Here is a 23,511-nt window from a genome sequence, read left to right on the forward strand (position 1 = left end):
ATTTGGGACTAGGATTTGGGAGAGAGTTTATACTATTAAATTACATCAGAGAATCGTCTTCTAAGAAGTAATACTTAAAGCTTTGACCATGAATAAGATCACAAAGGAGAAAAGTTAATAGAAAGAATAGCACAGAACTGAAAATTATCCCCTGGTCAAAAGAAAAAAAACAAAAAACAAAAAAAACCCCACCAAAAACCAAAAAACCTAATTTAGGGAGAGCAAATAGAAAGATAAGGAATCAGGTGAGACAGGAAGGTAGAGTCAGAAGGGTCAAGGAGTCAAAGGAAAAGATGATTGCAGTGATCAGGAGATAAACACTATTAGAGCCTTCCAAGGTCAAGGAAGATGAAGACTCCTTAAGCTGCCAAAAAGGCAGTATTCATGATCTTGACCTCATTAGACTCTCAACCAGGTTGGAGAGCTGAAATTTACATATAGAGGGAACAATACAAAACAACGTAATCACATGCTAATGTGTGTGAGCCACACTGTGAGGGTTGTGTGAGAGCCAGAAGGCAAGGACAGTAAGCTAGAGGCATCTACAGTGGAACCAAGTACAAGGAGTAACTTGAGTGTGAGTTTTGTAAAGGAGGGAGAACAAAGGATTTGCAGGAGGAAGACCACCATGAATAAAATCCTTGAACAGAGACAGATGTTATGTAGGACCATAATTAAACTAAGAGATGAGAGTATTTATAAACTTATGTATACACAATTTCCAAGAATTTTAAGGTCCCTGAGCTGATCTTAATGTGAAAACAGGTAACGGAACTAACCATATTTAGCCTTGAAGGAGTTACCCATACAATCAACTGAGTAGTCAGAGTGATTAATGTTAGTGACCATAGATGCAGAGCAGAAACCAAGACACCTTTGGGTCCAAAGGTAGTTTCGTAGGTGAGTTCATGTAGTCTTTGAAGGGTAGTATATATCATATAAATAACATGTTTTCTTTTTTTTTTTTTTTTAATTTTTAAAAGTTTATTTATTATTGAGAGACAGAGCATGAGCAGGGGAGGGGCAGAGAGAGAGGGAGACACAGAATCCGAAGCAGGCTCCAGGCTCTGAGCTGTCAGCACAGAGCCCGACGCGGGGCCCAAACTCATGAACTGCGACATCATGACCTGAGCCGAGTCGGATGCTTAACTGACTGAGCCACCCAGGTGCCCCTAAATAACATGTTTTCTAATGCAAATACAGAGCATTCATACTTAGGACCACATAAGAAAATCCTAATTTTATAGCAGTCCGTTATTGCTTCTCCAACAGGTTTTTACCCCAAGGAGTTATACAGCAGTGTATAAACTTTGCATTGCTGTACCTGTACATCTCATTGAACTATTGAACACCTGGATAGCATACATGGGCAGGCTGAGAATGAGAGTGGAGACAGATAGTCAAATAAACTTGTCTACCTCAACAAGGGTACATCCTCCAAGTTTGGGTTTAAATATTTTAAATTGTTTACCAGTAAATCATTGGTTTCAGTTTTCTTTTCCCTTTCCAAATATCTTGAGGCTCTTGTGACACAGCCCTGCCTACTGCCTTCCAGTTGCCAAGGTCTTTCCTTTCTTTCAGTTACTTCAAGATGCCCAAACTTGTCTTCAGAAAAGTCATTCCTCTAAGTCTCTAGTGGTATCAAAATCCAGCCTAATGGGAAAACACAATTGCGGATAGAAGTTTCTTCCCACTAGGTTTCCTGAATATAATGGCAATGAGATTAGCACATTTTCCCAGTGATTGAGTTGGCATGTGCCCATGGATTTATAAATAGAATTTAGTGCACAAGTTACTGTGCTACTGGGGTAAGTAGCTATGGCAATTTGATGATAGAAAGTGTTCTGTGAAAAGAAACTACTGTATCCCTTATATGCTCTGGTCGTTTGAGGACAAAGAAAGAAGATGCAAGTGCATTTTGTGTTCAGTTCATTGTACCCTACATATAATTATGAGAAAACACATATATTTAACATCTGGCATTTTGATGGAAAGTTTCCTGTTTCTCTGTTTTTAATTACATTGATATGGCTGGTTGGGGGCAAATGACAATTTCAAGTCCTTCATTTTGCTGCCTTTAGGTAGTGCAGTGGTGACACGGAATATTGTGCATATTTGTGCTGATGCCTCCCACAGGAAAGTGATAGATTCGTGGCATTTGAAGACCATTTAGAGTTAGGGACCAATATGTCTCCATCCAGTCCTCATCGACCAAGATTTTTGTTTACTGCATTTGGGTAAGGCGAGCAGTGAATTGCTAAGGTGAATGCTGTGATAAAAGGACATTTATGTAGTTGACAGTATCCTTGCTGCCATTGCCGCTAAAACACATCTCGTTGCTGACCGATGGAGCTGCATGTCGCAATGAGGGGAAAAAATCCTGTTTTTGCTAATCTAGTTAAAATTCATGATCCAGTTAAAACTAACAGTGAGAAAATACTTGTATCCTAGTCACAGCAATATGTAATGCCTCCTCTTAAGAATTCAGCCATTTCCTGAGGCACCTGGGTGGCTCAGTTGGTTAAGCATCTGACTTCAGCACAGGTGGTGGTCTGTGAGTTCGAGCCCCACGTCAGGCTCTGTGCTGACAGCTCGGGGCCTGGAGCCTGCTTTGGATTCCGTGTCTTCCTCTCTCTCTGTTTTTCCCCCACTCGCGCATGCATGCGCTCTCTTTCACTCTCTCTCTCTCTCTCAAAAATAAAGATTAACAGATAAATAAATAAAATTATTCAGCCATTTCCTTAACCAGCAGAGACCTGTGCTGCGGTCATACCAGAGTGCATGCCGCTATATATAGTAGACTTGGGTTCTATGCAGAGCTGTCTTTACATTGCCTTTCTTTCTTCTTGATAGTCTAGCTCCACGGTGAGAGCCTATCAAACTAGTAAGTCACGCGTGACCATGAGCCCTGGCTTCAGCTCTCAGTGGAACAGCAGCCAACCAGCCTGGAATACATACTCCTTTCCAAGAGCAAGCTTGCACTATCAGTCCCATGCCAGCTACACCTATTGTACTGGACACCCTGCTGTAAGTACCCCGTTTTTCTGTATTTAGCAAATTGGATGCTTTATGCAGGTACATTTGGAACCCAGACTTGGTATCTGGCTACTAATTGGGCAATTTCTCCAATGCTGTAACTCTTGTAAGGCAAGAATATGCTGCTATTGAGTAAGAGATGAACAACAGAGAGCATCTTAAGTTCAAATGACATGTGTCTGAATGATGCTGGCTGAACTTTGATGTTGCATTTAAAGGTATTTCTAGGTGAAATAGGTTGGCAGACCTTTTGGAGTGCGTTGGTGTGGAGGCTGAATATATGTATGACACTGGATTTGTTTTCTGGCTTCCTTCTGGCTGTTGCCAATGACTTTAGTTGGCTGATTTTGCACTGGGAGAGGATGTCTTTCAAAATGGCCTGGAGGAGTCACTGGCGTCTGTATGTCCCCACTTCTGTCAATGGCCTTGTTGATATGGTTTAAATAGGTATGAACATAGAGATATAAATCCATCAGTAGAGTAATTCCCAGTTTCTGCTACACAGAATCTGAGCTTGTTGGCATAGATGACTCAAAGGGCAGGATAGATAAGCCTTTAGTGGAGAGGAGTAAACTCATGGGATTTGAGACCCTTTTAGAATAAGGTACCTGTTTCTGCCATTGTGTTTTCCTGCAGCTCAATCCAGTCCTCATAAACTAAGATTTTTGTTATCATAAATTATAGTTGTGTACCTGGAAGAGATTATGAGGCATGTGATAAGTAAACCTCTGTTTACTGCTAAAAATTCCAACATAAGACTTGAGTAGTGAGAGACCTTCAGAAGGGAGTCATGTATGCTTCTCATTGTAGCCCCTTTCCTTGTCAGTAACTAGAGATGCGATTTCTCCAGCCATCCCAAAGGACCGCCGTAGACGCCTGCTCTTGGGCTATCCTTTTAGCATTTCAAGGTTATGGAATTATAGAGTGTCCTGAGCTTCAAAATGAGAGAATGTATCTTAAATATCGTGTCATAAAGTCACTTTAAAGAAGATTGAAGGAATCTACTCAAAATGTAAATTGGTATAACTTTGTTAAAAGGTGATTTGGAAATAACGATCAAAATTTAAATTGCATATAGCTTTGACTCAGTAATTAAACTTTTGGCACTTGATTGGACATGTACAAGGATGTATGTGCAAGGACAATGTAGCAACATTTTTGAAATTACATGGAAAAGGGACCTAAATAACCCTCATTAACTTTCAACAAAAGTGTATTTAACATTATCAGGAATTTATTATATTTTGGCATCCTCCTAGGTGAAGGAGGCCCAGGAGTGAACAAAACCAAGTCTTGCTGTCCAGGAGCTTCCATCCTAGGAAACTGAGAAGCTAGCAATTACCTAAGTAAACATATGAATAAATAAAAATAAGCAAACAAATGAGAAAAAAAATGTACAGTGGTGTTAGATGCTACACAGAGGCTCAGAATTGGTTGAAATGATAAAAGAATGACTGAATGCTTACATGAGCTGTATAGTCAGCCATGTCCTGAGTTGGGAGGACAGGTTTTATCGGCGATCTGTATAAAAAAGAGACAGAGCTATGCACAGTTCAGGAGGAAGAGCATTCCAGGCTGAGGGGGCAGTATGAAGGTCCTGAGGCGGGAATAAGCCTGAATGTTCATTGTATACACAGAGGGAACACCGGTGTTTCTGGAGCTTAGTTGAAAGGAAACAGAATGAGATAAAGTTAGAAAGAAAGACAGGGGTGAGAGCTGGTAGTACTTTGTTATCCAGAGTAACGAGTTTGTATTTTATTTAAGTACACTGGGCCATTGGAGTATGTTAAGCAAGGAAATTATATGACATAATTTAATTGTTTTAGGACTCCCTCAGGCCTCTGGGTGAGGAAATCCTGATAGAGGAACAAGAAGGAAATCCAGGAGTCAAATTACGAGAGTATTTTACACACATACACGCACACACACACATGCACATGTGTGCATATACGTATGTGGTTACTTCTGTAGAATACAATTGAAGTTCTGCGGTAAGAGGAAGATTAGCTTTTTCATGTATATCCTTTAGTCTATTTTATGTTGAAAATATATGCAACATGGTTTTTATTATGAAAGCACAATAAAAATAGTTACGAAATATGTTTTTCATAATAAAAAACAAGTTGCATATATTTGGCAATAAAATTTCCTTTGGTAACCAGTTCCACGTCTAAAACGTCTCATTATCTTTTCAGCCATTATTTGTCAAGCCAGATTATGACAAACATATTTTAATGAAATATTTCTTTTTTTTTTTTTTCAACGTTTTTATTTATTTTTGGGACAGAGAGAGACAGAGCATGAACGGGGGAGGGGCAGAGAGAGAGGGAGACACAGAATCCGAAACAGGCTCCAGGCTCTGAGCCATCAGCCCAGAGCCTGACACGGGGCTCGAACTCACGGACCGCGAGATCGTGACCTGGCTGAAGTCGGACACTTAACCGACTGCGCCACCCAGGCGCCCCTAATGAAATATTTCAAGTCATGTTCATATTGGCCTCAAGGTCATGTAAAGGTAGCTGATATTTATTGAGCACTTAATATTTTCTAAGCTCCATACTAAGCACCTTTATAAGTATTATATAGGTATATATATTCAAAATGGCCCTAGGTGGTAGGTACTATTATTGTTATTTCAAAGATTAATGAAGTGAAGCTCAGAAAATCGAGAATCTTGCCCAGAGTTGTACACCTAGTAGTGGGACCTGAGAGTCAAACGTTGGCCGTTTAGCCTCCAACAAGTAGTCTTATCCACTACATTAAATACAATATATTTATACTCCCTGCCATTGAGTCCCTTTGTCTTTATTTACATGCTGAGGACAGTGATTTTACCCCTGATAGAACTCTTTGTAATCTTTTAATTTTAAATGTACATGTTACTCCTCAGAGAAGTACTTGTATGTATAAAACTCAATTTCAGTCCTGGGGGTAGGAATAATGAATAGTGCTGTCCTATCTTGGAAACCATTAGGATAATTACAGGATGTCTAGGTATTTTTTGTGCTTTAAAATCCAGAAACTGATACTTTCTTTTGTCATCCTGCTGAGAGTAAAGTGTGGAAAGTAGAAGCAAAAGACTAGAAAATTCTTTTAAAAAAAATAGTCATGGGTGTTGTACTTCTTAATTTTAAGGCCTACTTGACATTCTTCCATTATTCCAACATTTAAACTTTTCCTTCAAATTTTCCTCCCATGCCTGATCAGATAGCATTAAACTCTTGACTCCACGACCAGGAACCATTGAGCTCTCCTACCATCTTGGAAAAGGAATTGTATCCTTTGAAAATGAACCAGAAGTTGTGTACAGGTTCGCCGAAAGCTGGGTTATACTGACAACATCCAGAAATGTTGACCACCTTGTAATTTTCACTAAGGTCCCTATTGCAAGCCAAATAACCAGAGAAATATTTTGGGATCCAAAATGTGAGAGTAGATTCCATAGTTGACATGCAGCCATAAGATCCACAGAGGTTTTGTGGTTAAAACCACAAAAACATTTCTTGTCTGAATAGATTGCCAGTGATTTTCTTGAGTCATAAAATTTAGTAGCCTTTAATGAAGCTATAAATGCTCAGCCTGCCTCGTGAGATTCTGGCCCTTTCTTCTGAGTTACTAGTTTGAGGATTTCTGGGCTCCTAACCCATTTCCTGGGGCTAAAGGAAGTCAGCCAGTGTGTTGTTTGTGTAGTCAATAGATATGACTCAAGGAGCTCCCTTTCTCTCTCCCTTTCTCTTCCCTGCTACTGAGGAATCCTGATACCTTCCTGGCTAGTTAACTTGAAATTGGCAACCTATAGAATTTTAGAAAACATTCAGCCTCTCCCTGACCAAGTAAGGATTTTCTCAGAGCCCTGTGATACATCACTGTATTAGTTTCCTATGGCTGCTGAAACGAATCACCACAATCTTGGGGGGCTTAATACTCATCTACTCTTCTGCAGTCTGGAGTTTGGAACTGGGTGAAATCAAGATGTTGGAACTGAGGTGAAATCAAGATGTTGAAGGAGCTTCTAGTTGAGAATTTGTTTCTTGCCTTTTCTAGCTTCCAGAGATACCTCCCTTGCATACTTTGGCTCATGGGCCCTTCTTTCATCTTGAAGGTCACCAGCAAAACATCTTCAAATCTAATTCTGCTTTTTCTTCACACTGTCCTCTCTACCTGTAACCACCTCTCTCTCTGCCTCTCTTACAAGGACACTGTGGTTCCATTTAAGGACCTGCCCACATAGTCCAGGAGCATCTCCATACCTAAAGATCCCTAACTTGATGACATTTGCTGAGTTCCTTTTGCCATATAAAGTAACACTCACAGGTTCCTGGGATTAGGTTGTGGACATCTGGGTGGACTGTTGTTCAGCCTACCACAGTCATAATATAGTGTCTAATGGCTAACTTCTTAACCATTAGGTAATTATTTAGAGTTTCCGGAAATGGATGAGCCTTCTCACTGAGGGAAATCATGTGAGAAGGGTTTTTTTGTTTTTTGTGTTTTGGTTTTTTTTTTTGTGACAGAGGACAGAAATGGATACACTATGGCAATTCAGAATTATTCACATTCACTAACATGTTTGATTTTTCTGAAATCCACTGTTGTGCCCCTTCCAAAATGAGGTGATAAGTATCCCCTTGAGAACCACTCCAATACATATGTTAAAAGAAAATGCGAATACAAGGTTATTAAACCTCTACTCATGTTTAACCCACTGCTCTAGTAAATGAAGAAACCATGTCCAGGCATCTAGGATGGTCTCTTCAACATGGGATATAAAATGGTAAAATGCAATGTTCAAAATATTCCAGCAGTGCAGCAGTATAACTGATAATATAAGTCAAATATTATATATATCATACTCTTTATTGTCTAAGGAAGCGAATGGTATATCATGTGAATTTCTTACCTAGTCATATTATTTGTAATATATTTCATTCATAAAATCATTCTAATAATTTCCCAGTAGTATACTTACTGATGTGCTGCTTTTGAACTTTCATTTGATACTTTTGTCAGCAGCTAAATGATAATTTTGTTGGCTTCCTTGACTTGATGTAGGGAATCACATCACATTTCCCACAACGTGTGAATCCTTAGCCATGAAGTAATCATGTGAATCACAAAAGAAGGGGACTCATTGGGCTGCCTCATGTACTGGTTGTCTACTCCCCCTGCATTTGCTCCCCACTTGGGCCTTTTTCTTCTCACCTGAAATGATATCATCATGTGGGTAATTCCACAGAGATGGAGAGAGGGACGGAGGAAGTGGGAAAAGAGGAAAAGTAGATGGCAGTGATCTGATCTCCACTACTGAGGTCAGGAGCCTGCGTATTGGTTTCTTTTTCTCTGATGAGGAGACACAACATGCCGCTGCACCCGCCTTGAGGCGAAGCAGGAGACCACTTGTGCCAACCACCAGCCAGTGACCAGGTAGAGCCCAGTTCATACTGGAGACAAAGCAGAAAGGGCTAAAGAAAAGCAGAGCGGAAGAACCTAAAAAAGTAGTAGGAGTATGCTCAGAGGTTGATGCTGCCTGGAGGTAGTGGAAGCTTCTAGATCCTGTCTCTCTTTCACGAAAAGAGTGGTCAGGTAGAGGAAGAAGGGTGTGCAGCCGGGTGCAAGACAGAGGGTGGAGACACAGCGCTGTCCTGCTAGAGGACTCTCTTTTTCAGTCATTGAATAGGTTTCCAGGAGATTCCCTTCCTGGAAACTTGTTTACGAAGCACAGGGCCAACTCTCTTTCTTCATAAGGTAAATTGTTAAATAAAACACAGGTCTCACAAACCTGTCAGAGGGGACATTATCCCGCAGTGAAGGCGTTTGCTGTCTATATCCATGACAACTGTGTGTCCATGGCTGTCAGTAACCCTACTATCAGCTTCTGGACCCAGCCCTTACTTCTCCCCATGGGGAATGACAAACGTTTCTTTTGGAAGCTTAAAGAAGACATTGGGAGAAGTTGCAAGTCTCATTTCTGCTATATAAGGATATTTATGCCTCCGTGCTGCCCACCAACTTTGGAAATAAATAGCAAGTCCTCTGTAAGAGATTCCCGAGCTCCGTGTCCAGTACCCATGCCACCAGGTTGTCTTGGAATCACAGTTTGCTTGTGTGTGTGTGTGTGGTTTTTGAAATGAAACACAAATGCTCAGATTTGGATTATTGATTATTTTTGTTGGTTATTCCAATTACTGTTCCTCTGTTGAATAATGTGTATGGCAGGGTTTCAATACTTTAGTGACTGGTATGGCTGGATGCTAGCTTAATAATAGATCTATACAAACTCTTGGGGCTATGGAAAACTTTTCAAAGAGTACAGAAAATGGATAATTATCAGTGATATAATGACCAGATATTCAGCTTCCAGGAGTTCTCTTTTGTAAACTGATTTCCCTGATAGCTTCCTAGTGTTCTCATAGCTAGGGTCATCATATATCCCCGTTTTCCTGGTTTATGCTTATTTTTTAGAGTAGTTAATAGTGTCCCTTTTCATTGTCAAAAATGGTCAGGATTAGAAAATACATTATATGGTCTCTGTACCATAGCGCTTTACAAAAGAAAGTATATTTCTTGCACATAAATCTTATTTTGGTCTGTTGCTTCGAGGTATAAAAACTTCCCAGGGGGGCACCAACAAAGGAGACACTTCATGTAATGATTAATCAGGCACCATAAACCATGGGGCTTCCGGTCTTTCCAAGCTCTACATATATCTCTGTGCTGAGAGAAAAGAATAGTGTATCATGGTCTGGAACTTAACATCCTTTGTGATTATTTAAACTCATAATAAAAATTTTAGATAACTTAGAGATGGGAAAGAGGGTATGTAATTTTTCAAAATTGTTATAGGAATATGTGAACAGTTTGAAGTTCACTACTCGATAGTATTTTTTTCCTAAAATTTTTTTTGGGGGGGGAGGGAGTCTGATTATAGTGAAAGAAGCTTCCCACAGCTCAGAACTCTGGTTGCCCCAATTCTTGCTCAGATTCTCCAAAGGCCAGAAGATTATGTATCTCTGCACATCTGTATCTCTTTCACATTATGTCAATTCTAAGGTTATCACCCATCTCTACCCCACCATGCACACACACACCATCTCCTGTAAGACTACATATACAAAGCAGATAATAACATTACCGTTATTGAAGTTGGGTTAGGGAATATTATTGCTTGGGATTCTTTTGCTGCAGAAATCATAATATCCAACGAGCAATAGCTTCAAAAAGGTAGGTGAATGTTAACTGTCTTGATAAAAAGTCTAAGTGTAGAGGTGCACATTTCTATTTGCCAATATGGCTGCAATAATTTCTGCAGTGTGATGTTGCCATTCTCCCACCCTCTTCTTTCAGTCGGCCTAATTTTGTGACTCACTTCAATCCCATGTAAATGTGGTGGAAGGGGTCCTGTAGCACCTTGCAGATCAAAGTTAGAAAAGGTCATGTAGCTTCTATCTGGCTCTTTTGAAGAGCTTAGTTTCTGAATGCTGTCAGCACACTACCTTTCTGAACCCGGCTACCATGTGGTGAGGAGACCCAACCACAAGGGAGAGGCTTTGTGGAGGTACTCTGGTCAATAGTTTCGGCTGAGCCCAGCTTTTGAGTCTTCTCAGCCCCCCTGCCTGAATTGTCAGTGAAGAACCTTCCGGATGACTCTACTCTTTAGCTGCTTGAGGTACTTCCAGGTATTTGTGCCTTCCCATCCAAACCATGAGAAACAAACTGTGTTCTGTCCAAATTCCTGACCCTCAGAACCATGAGCATTGGAAATGGTTGTGGTATTAAGTCACTAAACCTGGGATAGTTTCTTACTCAGCAGTGGTAACTGGAACAGTAGGTATTTCCAAGTTTGATGCTGCTGTAGATCAGCATTGTCAGGGAGATAGGCTCTGTCTTTTCTCTCTTTAAAGTAGGAACATGATAAGGTACTTCCTGAGGTCATTGTGAAAAGTTAATGAGATAATGCATATAAAGCTGTTTAGCACAAGTTTATCCTTTATAAATCAGTTAATAGATAGAAACTATATTAAAAAAGGAAAAAAATGGGGCACCCAGATGGTTCAGTCTTTTGAGCACCTGACTTCGACTCAGGCCATGATCTCACAGTTTGTGAGTTCGAGCCCCGCGTTGGGCTCTATGCTGACAGCTCAGAGCCTGGAGCCTGCTTCAAATTCTGTGTCTCTTCTCCCGCCCACCCCCCCCCCCCAGTCTCTTTCTCTCTCAAAAAGAAATAAACATTAAAAAAATATTTTTAAATAGGAAAAAAAATCAATTTTTATTTTTATCATTAGAAAAGGCTTACAGACAGACTCCCAATTTGCACTATTTGGAATGGATTTTTATTTTAGACCCTGGGACTCAAGGTTCAAATTATTGAAAGCCCCTCAGGTACATGAAGACTTATTTATGTCTCCCTAGAAATTTCAACTTTGCTCTGTACTTCGCTGTTAAGCATCTATGCTTAAGTGGACCAAGACCGATAAGACATTACAAGTTTGCCCAGAGTTGGTCATTTGTAGTGAAGCCTAAGATCACAGTGTTTGTTTCATGTGGTTTTTCTCCCCAAAGGCAATGTTTCCATATAAAATGGAGAATACTGTTCTGCTTCTCTCTCCTCACCTTTATTTTTCGCACATGGTTGGAAGAGCTGGAGTTTCCTCTGGCACATTTCATGTGGTTCCTAGCCATGATGGTCTCCTTTCCTGTTTTCTGATAGTCCCTTGCCTCATCTCAATAATGCATGACTTGACATTACTTAATTCTAAGTATCCGGAACAGGTGTTTTGGGAAATAGATTCCACCATCCATCCCGGCTTAGTCCATACCTCTTGCATAGAAATTTGGGTTTTGTACGATATGCTTGGAGCTGCAGTCAGGATCTCCCTCTGCTCAGTCCTAACCCCGACCGCTCTTGTAAGCTTGACTTGTAAAAATCCTCTGACTTGATGATTTTTAAAAATTAACATGAAAGTTGATTAAATGCACCATAACATTTAATTTTAAAATCACTGATAAAATATTACCTTATAGAAATAAATTATTTTCAAAGACTTTAGTAGGCAGCACGGGATCTTGCCACATTTACAATTTGGTTATAACCACTGGGGTGAAATTAACCTTTCTTTAAACAAGGAATCTGATATATGAGAAGTAAGTGTTTAGAGGGGATGAGCGTGGAAGGAAGTGGCCTCATTGGTGCAAAAGACACACAAGAAGAAAAGGTTTTGGCTTATTTTCGGTGCTGTTCCAAGTGCTAAGGCTGAACAAAAATTACCAGATTTCTCTTTTATCTGTTATCTATGTCAGTGAAGACTCCTAAACATAAACTTATTGAGTCTTTGGCGGGGGAGGCAAAAATATGCTTCCGTTGTAATGAATCCCTATTGAAAAGAAAAAAAAAAGTTTTAAGCTGAAAACCAAAAATGCTTCTGATGAGGTCCCCTCACCATTTTACGGAAGGCAAATTTTATCAATCACTTTTTTGAAGGGACTTTCAGTGCTGCCTCCTAATGCCAAGCTTTGCGGTGACTGCAGGCAGTGACCTTGGATGACATCAGGGTACCTGCTTGGCTCACCGGGGAGGCTCCATAATCATTGGTGCGCAAAGACCCATTAAGGCTGGGGCTTTTCCTTGCAATTACAGAATTAGTGTGCCTTCTTTTGGGATAAACGTTCAAACTTCTTTAAAAAAATTTTTTTAATGTTTTATTTTATTTTTGAGAGAGAGAAAGAGAGAGAAAGTGCGAGTGGGGGAGGGGCAGAGAGCTAGGGAGAAACAATTCCAAGCAGGCTCCAGGCTCTGAGCTGTCAGCACAGAGCCCATTATGGGGCTTGAACCCGGAAGACATAAGGTCATGATCTGAGTGGAAGTAGGACGCTCAACTGACTGAGCCACCAGCATCCCTAGACATCCAAACTTTTTGAATACACATTAAAGTGAAAATTCCAGTTTCCTTCTTTCCTAGGCTCAGAGGGTAGCCGTTTATCCTTCCAGATACTTTTTGGTGGTGGATGCTTACTGTCCTTCAGTAGCTCTTCAGCTTAGATGTGTATGTAAATACAAACAATAGGGAAATAATAACAAAAAAATTCTAACAAAATATGCACCTTTGGACACAACATGTAGCTTTAGAAACAGGACTTTACAGATAGTTTTGCAGCTCCCACATGTCCTTTAATATGAGTCTCCTTCTCAACTCCCTGAGGGAACCATAATCCAGGATTTCATGTTTAGCATTTCCTTGCCTTTCTTCATAGCTTTGCCATATATAGGTACTTAAACATCATCAAAATGAAAAACACACTATATGTATTTTGGAAATTTGTATTTTGGTTTTGTTCAACATTGTGTTTTTGAGATGCATCCCTTGTAGTGTGATTAGCTGTAGTTCATTAAGTTTTACTGTTGTATTGTGAAATTTGAGCGTGCCACAGTTGATTTATCCATTTTAGGGTTGATGACTTTGGGGATGTTTCTTGTTTTTGCTACAATGAGCAAAGCTGCTGAGTTCCTGATGCCCGGGACACATGTTGCTTATGGCCAGGAGTAGAATGACTGGGTGGTTTGGTGTGGTGTATTCAAGTTGTCTAGGCAATGCTGTGTTGTGGTTGTAGTGCAACTTATGGTTGACCAGAAGTGTCTCTTATTTCCGCTTCTGCAGAATGCCTGTCCTACCTCCTCTTCATTTCTCTTGTAAGATAGTTGTCTTTTCCCTTATTATTTGTAGAGTTGCTTTATATAGCCAGGTAAAGATTTTTGCAGCTCTGTCTTGTTTCTTACATTTCATATTTTCTTGATTTCTTTTGATGAAAAATACTCCTTTAAAAAGGTTTTTAGGGGTATCTGTGTGGCTCAGTCAGTTAAGTATCTGTCTTTGGCTCAGGTCATGGTCTTGTGACGGTTCATGGGTTCGAGCCCTGTGCCAGGCTCTGTGCCTGGAACCCGCTTCAGATTCTGTGTCTCCATCTCCGCCCCTCCCCCACTCACACACTGTCTCTTGCAAAAAGTCAATAAACATTAAGTTTTAAAAATTTTTTTTTAAAAATTCCAGTATCATTAATATACAGAGTTATATTAGTTTTAGGTGTGCAATATAGCGTTTCAATAATTCTATACATTACTCAGTGCTCATCATGGAGAAGTGTACTCTTTAGTCCCTCTCCTCTATTTCACCTATCCCTCTGCCCCCTCCCATAACCATGTTTGTTCTCTGTAGTTAAGAGGCTATCTCTTTTTTTCCTTTGTTCATTTGCTTTATTTCTTAAATTCCACTTATGACTGAAATCATATGGTATTAGTCTTTCTCCGACTCATTTCACTTAGCATAATCCCTGTAGATCCATTCATGTTGCTGCAAATGGCAACATTTCATTCTCTTTTATAGCTGAGTAAGATTCTGTTGTGTGTGTGTGTGTGTGTGTGTGTGTGTGTGTGTGTGTGTATTACACACCACAACTTTATCCATTAATTTATTGATGGATACTTTGGTTGTTTCCATAATTTGGCGATTGTAAACAATGTTGCAATAAACATGGCAGTGCATATGTCTTTTCAAATTAGTGTTTTCATATTTGTTTGGTAAATACCCAGTAGTGGAAATATTGGATCATATGGTAATTCCATTTTTAATTTTTTGAGGAAGCTGCCTACTTTTTTCCAGAGTGGCTGCACCAGTTTGCATTCCCACCAGCAGTGCACTAGGGTTCCTTTCTCCCTAGGTCCTCACCAACACTTGTTACTTCCTGTGTTTTTGATTTCAGCCATTCTGATAGGTACAAGGTAATATCTCATTGTGGTTTTGATTTGCATTTCCCTAATGACTAGTGATGTTGAGTGTCTTTTCATTGTCTGTTGTGTCCGTCTGTATGTCTTCTTTGGAGAAATGTTGAATGAACAGTATCTTAATAGGAACGTAGAAAAGTAATCAGTCTTTTTTTTTTAATGGATAGTGCTTTTTGCGTGTTGATAAATTTCTTCTTTTACCACAAGGCTGTGGCTTCCCCAGAAGGATTATGGCTGTGTCTCTTCTTTTCTGTCCCTTTCTTGTATGACTAAAACAAAGAGGACGTTTTTTTTTCTTTTTATAAGAAACTTACCCTCAATAATTCTTTTAAGATTTTTTGCAATGGAAATTTGAGGGATGATTAAGAGGGGTTATACATTCGATGTGGGATATTGCCATGTATCCCATCTATCTTCCTGTTTCTCTCTTCTTTGTCTGCATGACCTATGGAGCCACCAAGAAGTTCTCTGGGAAAGAATAATGCCTAATTTATTCAGGTCCCTTTGGGACTTCAGATTCCACCCCAGCCAAGTGTATCAAGGAATTTCTTTGGAACGAATACAATGTTACCCCTGAAAGAATCTGGTTGAGGCCAAAGAATTTGGTTGAGGCCAAGTGGAAGTCCATTATGCTCACTCTTGTGGAACTTCCTTTTTTTTCACTTTGCAATGTATCATGAGCATCCCATCCTCACTAGAAATACAGAAATCTATCTTCCTTTTAGGTACTGCATAAAATATAATAATATGGCTTTATAATGAAGAATGTAAATCTTCCCTTATTGAGGACTATTTAGATGATCTCCAATTATTCTTTATTATCATAATGATAGAATACATATGTGTACAATGTGTATATATATGTGTGTGTGTTTCTGTGTACATATGTATATATATCCTTATATATTGGTGAGATTGTGTTTTTAGTACTGTTTCAGGAAAACACAATTGTTTGACTAGTGATATTTTATCTAAAAAGATAACAATAGTTGCAAAGTTGCCCTCCTGCCTAAGTTGATAAAGATATGTTCTACCACAGTCCAGTCTATACTGGATACTATCAGCCATTTAGATTTTTGTTAACCTGGGTGCAAATGGTATCTGTTGCTTTAATTTGTATTTCTCTCATCACTGCTGAAGCCAACTATCTCCCCAAGTGTTTATGAACAATTTATAATTTTTTTTTATGAATTAACACCTTCCTTGAATAAAAGTAGAATGAAAATATAAAGCAGTGTAACTGAAGAAGTGTTTGCCATTTCACTGCATTGCATTTCATCATAAAGGCGATAAACTTATGTTCATATCAGCTGAAGATGGATATTTTTGTGTCGATTTGTACTTAACCTGAAATAATCACAAATATAACCATGCTAAAAATGAATGGATTTGTCTGGGTTTGTTGCCTGAAATCTTTTAGATTTGGTGTTTTAAAGTAGGAAGAGATTTTCAAAACTTTTTCCCCAGTGTTATATTTTCTGATCCATTACATGTTAGACAGTCTTAATTCAACAGATGTAAACTAGACAAAATAAAACACAACAAAATGCTTATTAGTTTATGATGGCAAAAATTCTTTTAACAGCTGTTATATATTTAGGATTCTAATCCCAATTCCAGAGAACAGGCATTTAGCAAAAATACGCTTAAATGTTAGTGACAGAATGTTAAAAGAAAATCATAAGTGGAACCCAAGAAACTTACAAAATTCAGGATAAGAAGGAACATTTGGGATGGTGCATTGGCACCTCCACTCTGCTGGGAGTATTCCATTTGTGAACCTGGGTGATGTGGGTGCGGGTGTATGTGTGTGTATACACACACACACACACACACACACACACACACACAGTATTTCTTAAAAATTAAAACCTCTGTACTTGCCTCTTTCTAATACTCCAGTTATAAAGGATTACTGCCCTAAAGCTTAATAATCACATCCTTGGGGTTCAAATGCCACGATATTTGGCAGTGATTCAATGCAGGGATTATGGAGCCAGTTCACCAACTCTGAATGGCCTGGGTGCCTGTATTCCATCTGCAGACGCAAACAGTCCACTGGATGGCAATTGCTAGAATCCTTTGAGCCCATACGGTACTACAAATAATGAAAGTTCTTAAAGGCATCTGCAGAAAAGGATGAAAAATCGAGATGGTACACGACTCAAGAAATCTACTCAAAACCACTCTTGTGAAACACTTTTTAACGTAATTGATGGTTCTCCTTGATTTTTAGTTTGCCTGCCTTCTAATATAGAGCTGAATTCACAGTCGTCGTCTTCTTAAATCGAGATGATGAGTCCCTTTAAATCTCCCAAAAGGTGATGTTATCAAGGCCTAAGGGTATGATGGACTTCACGCGGTCACATACTTGGACATGTGGCTTGTTTTGAAAGGTCGTAGATTGAAGGCTAATAATTGTCATTTGGGGATTTAAAAATTAAGATGCATAGGAATGTTTTATGAAGCAGTCTCTTTAGGATGTGAAGCGCGCTGTCTTATTTAAACAAATACAACTTTGTGTTGGCCAAGCTTTTTTCCTCACAGACGTGCGTAAGAATATAACCTTGGCGGGGGGGGGGGGGGGGGGGGGTGTCGGGGCGCATAGTTAACGGCACATCCTGGGATCTGACATCGGCTTCGCTTTCACCCCCAGGTCGTGGGGGTTCTCTGTGGTTGTACTGCATTTGAGTCGCGTTCGACACTGTTACCAGTGGCAGTTAACATTTATGGCACAATTCATTTAGGGTTTTATGAGTCCTTCATATTCCCTTTATGATCCCAAACAGGAAATGTCAGTGCAGGGAATGACTAACACTGTACACCGCAATCACTTTATTTTCTCTTTCTGTTAATATTCACGAAAACTTCTGAGCCCGGGAGGTGTCGTTTCCTCAACCTCTAACAATATGTACACCTTGGAGATCTTCAAGCAACATCTGAATAGAATTGCTTCCCACAGAGAATGATTTCTTCTTCAACCCACTTTGAGCGAATATAGTTTAGCGACAGAGACTTGATATAGGAGGGTACATAATGCCATTAATTTAAATATTGTGCTATTTAGCCAATATTTATTACATATTTATTGAGTACCTACTGCCTTTGCCGGCATAGTCAGCTATAATAAAACACCATAGACTGGTTTAAACAACAGAAATTTATTACTCACAGCTCTGGAGGCCGGAAGTCTGACACCAGGGTGCCAGCATGGTGGGGTTCTAGTGGGAGCCCTTTTCCCGGCTTAGAGCTGGGCAACTTCTGTGTGCTCACATGGCCTTTCCTCAGTGCCTGCTCAGGGAGGGAGAGAAGGAGAGTGGGTGGACAGACATCTCTTTTCCTCCCCCCACTCCTTTTTTTTTTTTTTAGAAAAAATTTTTAAATATTTGTTTTGAGAGAGAGAGAGAGAGTTAAGGTGTGTGCAAGTGGGGGAGGGGCAGAGAGAGAGAGACAGAGAATCCCAAGCAGGCTCCATGCTGTCAGCACAGAGCCTGATGTGGGGCTTGATCCCACGAACCATGAGATCATGACCTGACCTGAAAGCAAGAGTCAGACGCTTAACTGACTGAGCCACCCAAACACCTCTCTTCCTCTTGTTATAAGGACATGAATCCCATCATAAAGGCCCTACCCTCATGACTTAATTACCTAATTACTTCCCTAACTCCCCATCGCCAAATACCATCACTTTGGAGACTAGGGATTTAATGTAGGAATTTCTGACGGGACTCAGAAATTCATTTCTTAACACCTACTATGTGTCAGGCAGTTTTCCATGTCCTGTAGTATGTTTGCTGAGGTATTCCTATGGCTGGTTACTGTAACAAAGAAATGCCCAAATCTCAGTGGCTAAAGGACAGAGAAACTGTTTTCTTACTCATGTGAAGCTTTTCCAAGCTGATTAGAGTTCTAGTTTCATTATACCTCCCAACTTTGCAAGACACTAGAGCCTTGGAGCCATCTCCAGGATCTTCTTCATCCAACCTGGAAGACAGGAGGAAAGAATAGAGAATGACAATTGGGAGGTCTTTGGGGTTCCAACCTTGAAGGGGCTCACATCACTGCCACCACATTCCATTAACTGGGACTCAGTCATGTGGTCGTGCTGTTGCAAGGAATGCTGGGAAATGTGGCCATGATTCTTGGAAAAGAGAAAACATGTTTGGTGAGCATGAAGCCAGCCTCTCCCAAGTGTGCTGCAGCACTAGACAAGACAGATGAAGTATCCATTCTGCTAGAGAATCATGGACAACGCTCATGAAAACAGACATATTAATAAAAATTAGAGGTAGTGATGGGTGCAGTAGAGAAAACTAAGGCAAATGGGATTCAAGGTGAATAGCAGAGGGAAGGGGACTCTTCTAAGGAGCATGAGGAGAGAAAGAATCTTCTTTTGAGATGAAAGTCCATTGAGACCTGAATGAAGGAAAAGAGTCAGCTATGCAAAGATCTAGGAAACAAACAAACAAAAAAAGATTTCCAGAAAGAGGGCAAAAGACCAGGGTCAGAACAGGTTTAGCATGTTCAGAGCTCAGGACGAAGGCGAGTGTGGCTCAAGCTTATGGACTGAGATTGGGAGTGGGATGGGTGAAGAGAGTGGAGAGAGGAGAGTACCTTAGGCGGGTCCTGGATGTCTTTCCTTATTTAATGTACAGAGGTTTCAGATAAGCATTTTGGATACGTAATCTCATCTATCCTTTCAACAAATCTGGGAAATGAATATAATTTTTTCCTTAAATGAGGAAATGAACTCTCAAGGAGTTCAAGTAACTTTTACAGGATCCCATAGCTTTTGAAAATCAGGGTCAGATTTACACCTGAGTCTGACTCCACAGGCATACTTTTAATCATGTTCTTCGTTGATACTGACAACTTATTTTCTACTGAATGCATGAAATGATGCAAAAAGATGTACTCTGCCATCTTCAAATTTCTGACAACTCAAAAACTTTGAGACTGTCCCAAAGCCAATGTGTATTTCATAAAGAAACATTCAAATATTTTTCACTTAAGTTTTCTAGAATAAATGTACTTTGCTCTTATACTAAGAATTTTAGTCACAGTTATTGTTGTCAATTACGAAATTATTGTGATGTTAGGAAACTTGTGAAAATTAATGCAGGTCATTTCCTACAGAAATACTGCTCTCAAATACTCTGCTGAAATGTATAGCAACCATATTCCATATTTAACACATGGAATTATTCAGTGCACCTATTGGTAACCATTGGCTTTTGTTCCAACATCTAGACTTCTATTTTTAGAGTTTATATTTGTTCAGTGTGCCCCTACCTTAAGTTTAGCCATTTTATTTGGATTTTAATCTGAAGCATAGATTAATAGTTGAAATTGCGGGGCATCTGGGTGGCTCAGTTGCTTAAACCTCCGACTTCGGCTCAGGTCATGATCTTACGGTTTGTGGGTTTGAGCCCCGCATCAAGCTCTGTGCTGACAGCTCAGAGCCTGGAACCTGCTTTGGATTCTGTGTGTGTGTCTCTCTCTGCTCCTCCCTCGCTCGCGCTCTCTCTCTCTCTCTCTCAAAAACAAATAAACATTAAAAGAAAATAGGTGAAATCACTGTCACTCTGTGTTTCCCTGAAAACCTAGACCACTGGAAATCCTCAACCAATTAAGGATGAAAGATAGCATAGACTCCTGTTCTAACCCTATTGTTCACTTTTCTTTCAATGCCTTCCTTTTCCTTTCATTTTCTTTTTTACTCATGGCATCTTTTGTCTGTCTAAAGAGGACAGAGGTAAGTTCATTCTCAAACCCTGGGGTATAAAAGTAATTCTACATGAGGCATGTGGGGAAGAGTTGTCCACTGATTCACGTTCCATAAATGATGTGGGATTGCCCAAGAACAAGGAACCCTGCAGTGTGTTGCTGTATGTGGAAAATTTCTACTGTGGAAACTTGGTAGAATTTTGAAATTGTCACATGACATGTACACCTCAGGATAGAAAGTCTCCCTTCTCTTCCTGTTTCTTTTACTCGTGCGTGAAAAATTCAAAAAATTAGGAAAAAAGGTTTTGTTTAATTTTGTTAAGGATAGGGAAAACTCTAATTATTTTCATGGGAGATTCAACAGTTGTAAATACTCCATATGGCTGAAAGAAGTTGAGTAATATTTTAAGAAGAAAACTAAAGGCATTAAGACCACATAATCTCTGCTGATACCCCACTTTCCTCTCTGTAGCATCCTCCTTTCTTACTTTCTCTTGTAAGGATGACAGTGTACAATGAGCTGAGACTATAGTGTAAGAAGACCTAAATTTGTTTCTGTCCTTGCCATTTATTTGTTGGCTGCCTCTGGGCAAATCATTTATAAATGCTGACTTGGGGGTGGGGGGCATCTGGATGGCTCAGTTGGTTAAATGTCCGACTTTGGCTCGGGTCATGACCTCGCGGTTTGTGGGTTTGAATCCCATGTCGGGCTCTGTGCTGACAGCTTAGAGCCTGGAGCCTGCTTCAGATTCTTTGTCTCCCTCTCTCTTTGCCCCTCCCCCACTCATGCTCTATCTCTCTCTCGATAATAAATAAACGTTAAAAAAAATTAAAGGAGAGGTTAAAAAATGCTGTCTTGGTATTCTTGTATGCAAAGTATGATAACAGGTGAAATCACTTAGTAAATATTCCCATTATATTAATGGGAAAACATTAATATTCTTTGAATCCAATTTTTATGATTCAACCTAGTATCCTGACTGTAAAGTTTCCCTCATTCTCTTTGTGAATGTCCTTTCTATTCTTTTTTTTTAAGTTTTTTTAACATTTATTCATTTTTGAAAGAGAGAGAGACAGACAGACAGAGCATGAGTGGGGGAGGGGCAGAGAGTGAGGGAGACACAGAATCCAAAGTAGGCTCAAGGCTCTGAGCAGTCAGCACAGAGCCTGATGCGGGGTCTGAACTCATGGACCTTAAGACTATGACCTGAGCTGAAGTCAGATGCTTAACTGACTGAGCCACCCAGGCGCCCCTAATGTCCCTTCTGTTCTGAGTTCTCCATCACGCCTGGGCCATCCTAGCTTCTACGCTGTCTCTCGTTTTGCTTCATTCAAAGTTCTCCCTGTAATTCTTCTACAATCAAGGGAGCACCTTAAAGTGTAGACCGAATCAGAGATACATTCATTCATGCATTCTTGGATCATGCAGCTACTCCCATCCTTCCTCCTCCATCTCTGTCATTACTCTTCCATGCTCCCCGGGCCTGTTCATCCCCACTGTTGTTCCCTTCTTCCAGACAGTGCATTCTTTTTTTTTTTTTTATTTATTTATTTATTTATTTATTTATTTATTTATTTTATTTTATTTTATTTTATTTTTGGGACAGAGCGAGACAGAGCATGAACGGGGGAGGGGCAGAGAGAGAGGGAGACACAGAATCGGAAACAGGCTCCAGGCTCTGAGCCATCAGCCCAGAGCCCGACGCGGGGCTCGAACTCCCGGACCGCGAGATCGTGACCTGGCTGAAGTCGGACGCTTAACCGACTGCGCCACCCAGGCGCCCCCAGACAGTGCATTCTTAATTATATCACATTTTGATTCATTATAGCAAGAGCTGAGATCAGTTACTGATGTTTGTTATGATGAGGAGAAGGAAGTGGAGGTGGGAGCATCCCTTTGTTTTCCTCTTAGAGATTAAATTTAGTAAATTACCCAAAACCTTATTAAAATAAAAAGTTGAAGAAATGAATTTAAAAAGGAAAATACCCCCCCTCCCCCAAATCAGAGTGCTATCTTACCAATATTCACATTATTAAGGATAAAAAGCCTCAACTTCAATGCTTTGTTCTTTTAACAACTAGTTCAATGTTTGTGAACAATAAAGGCGATTCTGTGTTTGGGGAATGCAGATGGGAAGCTTAGTTTAAGCTACCTTGGACACATTAGATTTCCTCTGCTCTCCTAACAGCCTGTTGTCCATTACGACACCCCTCTGATGTGTCTCCCTCATTGCAGTATATACTGTATTGGCAGGAACCACGGGGCCAGTATGTTGAGCCCTGCATTCTCAGCAGCTACACAGAAGGTATTCAATATGTGGTTTGGTTGCTACGCAGGAAGTTTTCAGTATATCCCTGCTGCCTGAGTGTCGACTGAAAAATGAAAAGTTCCCTGGGATAGTTTGTCCAACTTTTCAAGGTGGGGAAACAAAGTTCGACATCTGCAGATCATAAACACGATGGGAGAGAATGTCAGATACTCAACGGAAGCTGACAGTGCATTGAAGAGTGGAATTTAGAAGTGATGTTATTTCAGAAATAAAACTTTATGAATCTTGCATATAGTCAAATGACAAGCTGGCTTTTCATTTACACAATAGAAATGAATATTAAAGTATTCATAAAGACCAGTAGAGAAATAAAAAGTTATTCTGATGGTGTGAAGTTTTAAATGCAAAGAATGAATATATTTTATAGACTTATCTCAGCATGTAACAGAGTTTGATGAATACAATGTAGGCCATGGGTACAGAATTCATTTATGTAGAATCTTAGGACACAGCCCATTTAGAATTCTTGAAATACATTTAGCTCATGTTTAATAAAATCTCTAAAACTTTACAATTTTCCTTTGTGGCTCTGTCTTTCCATTTTTCTCTCAATTTGTACAAGACAGGCTACTTCTAGTGTTGGGTGTAACTTTGAGAGAAATTTTGTTATTCATTAAATTGTTTAGAGAAATGTTTCAATTCTAG

The 23,511-nt window shown here is 39.8% G+C and overlaps 1 protein-coding gene across 6 annotated transcripts in view; it reads left to right on the forward strand.

Moving 5' to 3' along the window:
* The window catches only part of RBMS3 (RNA binding motif single stranded interacting protein 3), a 1,080,848-nt gene that overhangs the window by 265,759 nt on the left and 791,578 nt on the right, over positions 1–23,511 (forward strand). For all 6 annotated transcript variants that reach the window (XM_043595598.1, XM_043595585.1, XM_043595588.1 and 3 more), the window contains exon 2: positions 2,854–3,027. In XM_043595598.1, coding sequence (XP_043451533.1) covers positions 2,902–3,027 — 126 coding nt within the window. In that variant the 5' untranslated portion in view covers positions 2,854–2,901. The remainder of the gene's footprint in view (positions 1–2,853; positions 3,028–23,511) is intronic.

This window comes from Prionailurus bengalensis, chromosome C2, assembly GCF_016509475.1.
Source record: "Prionailurus bengalensis isolate Pbe53 chromosome C2, Fcat_Pben_1.1_paternal_pri, whole genome shotgun sequence".
Classification (NCBI taxonomy): domain Eukaryota; kingdom Metazoa; phylum Chordata; class Mammalia; order Carnivora; family Felidae; genus Prionailurus; species Prionailurus bengalensis.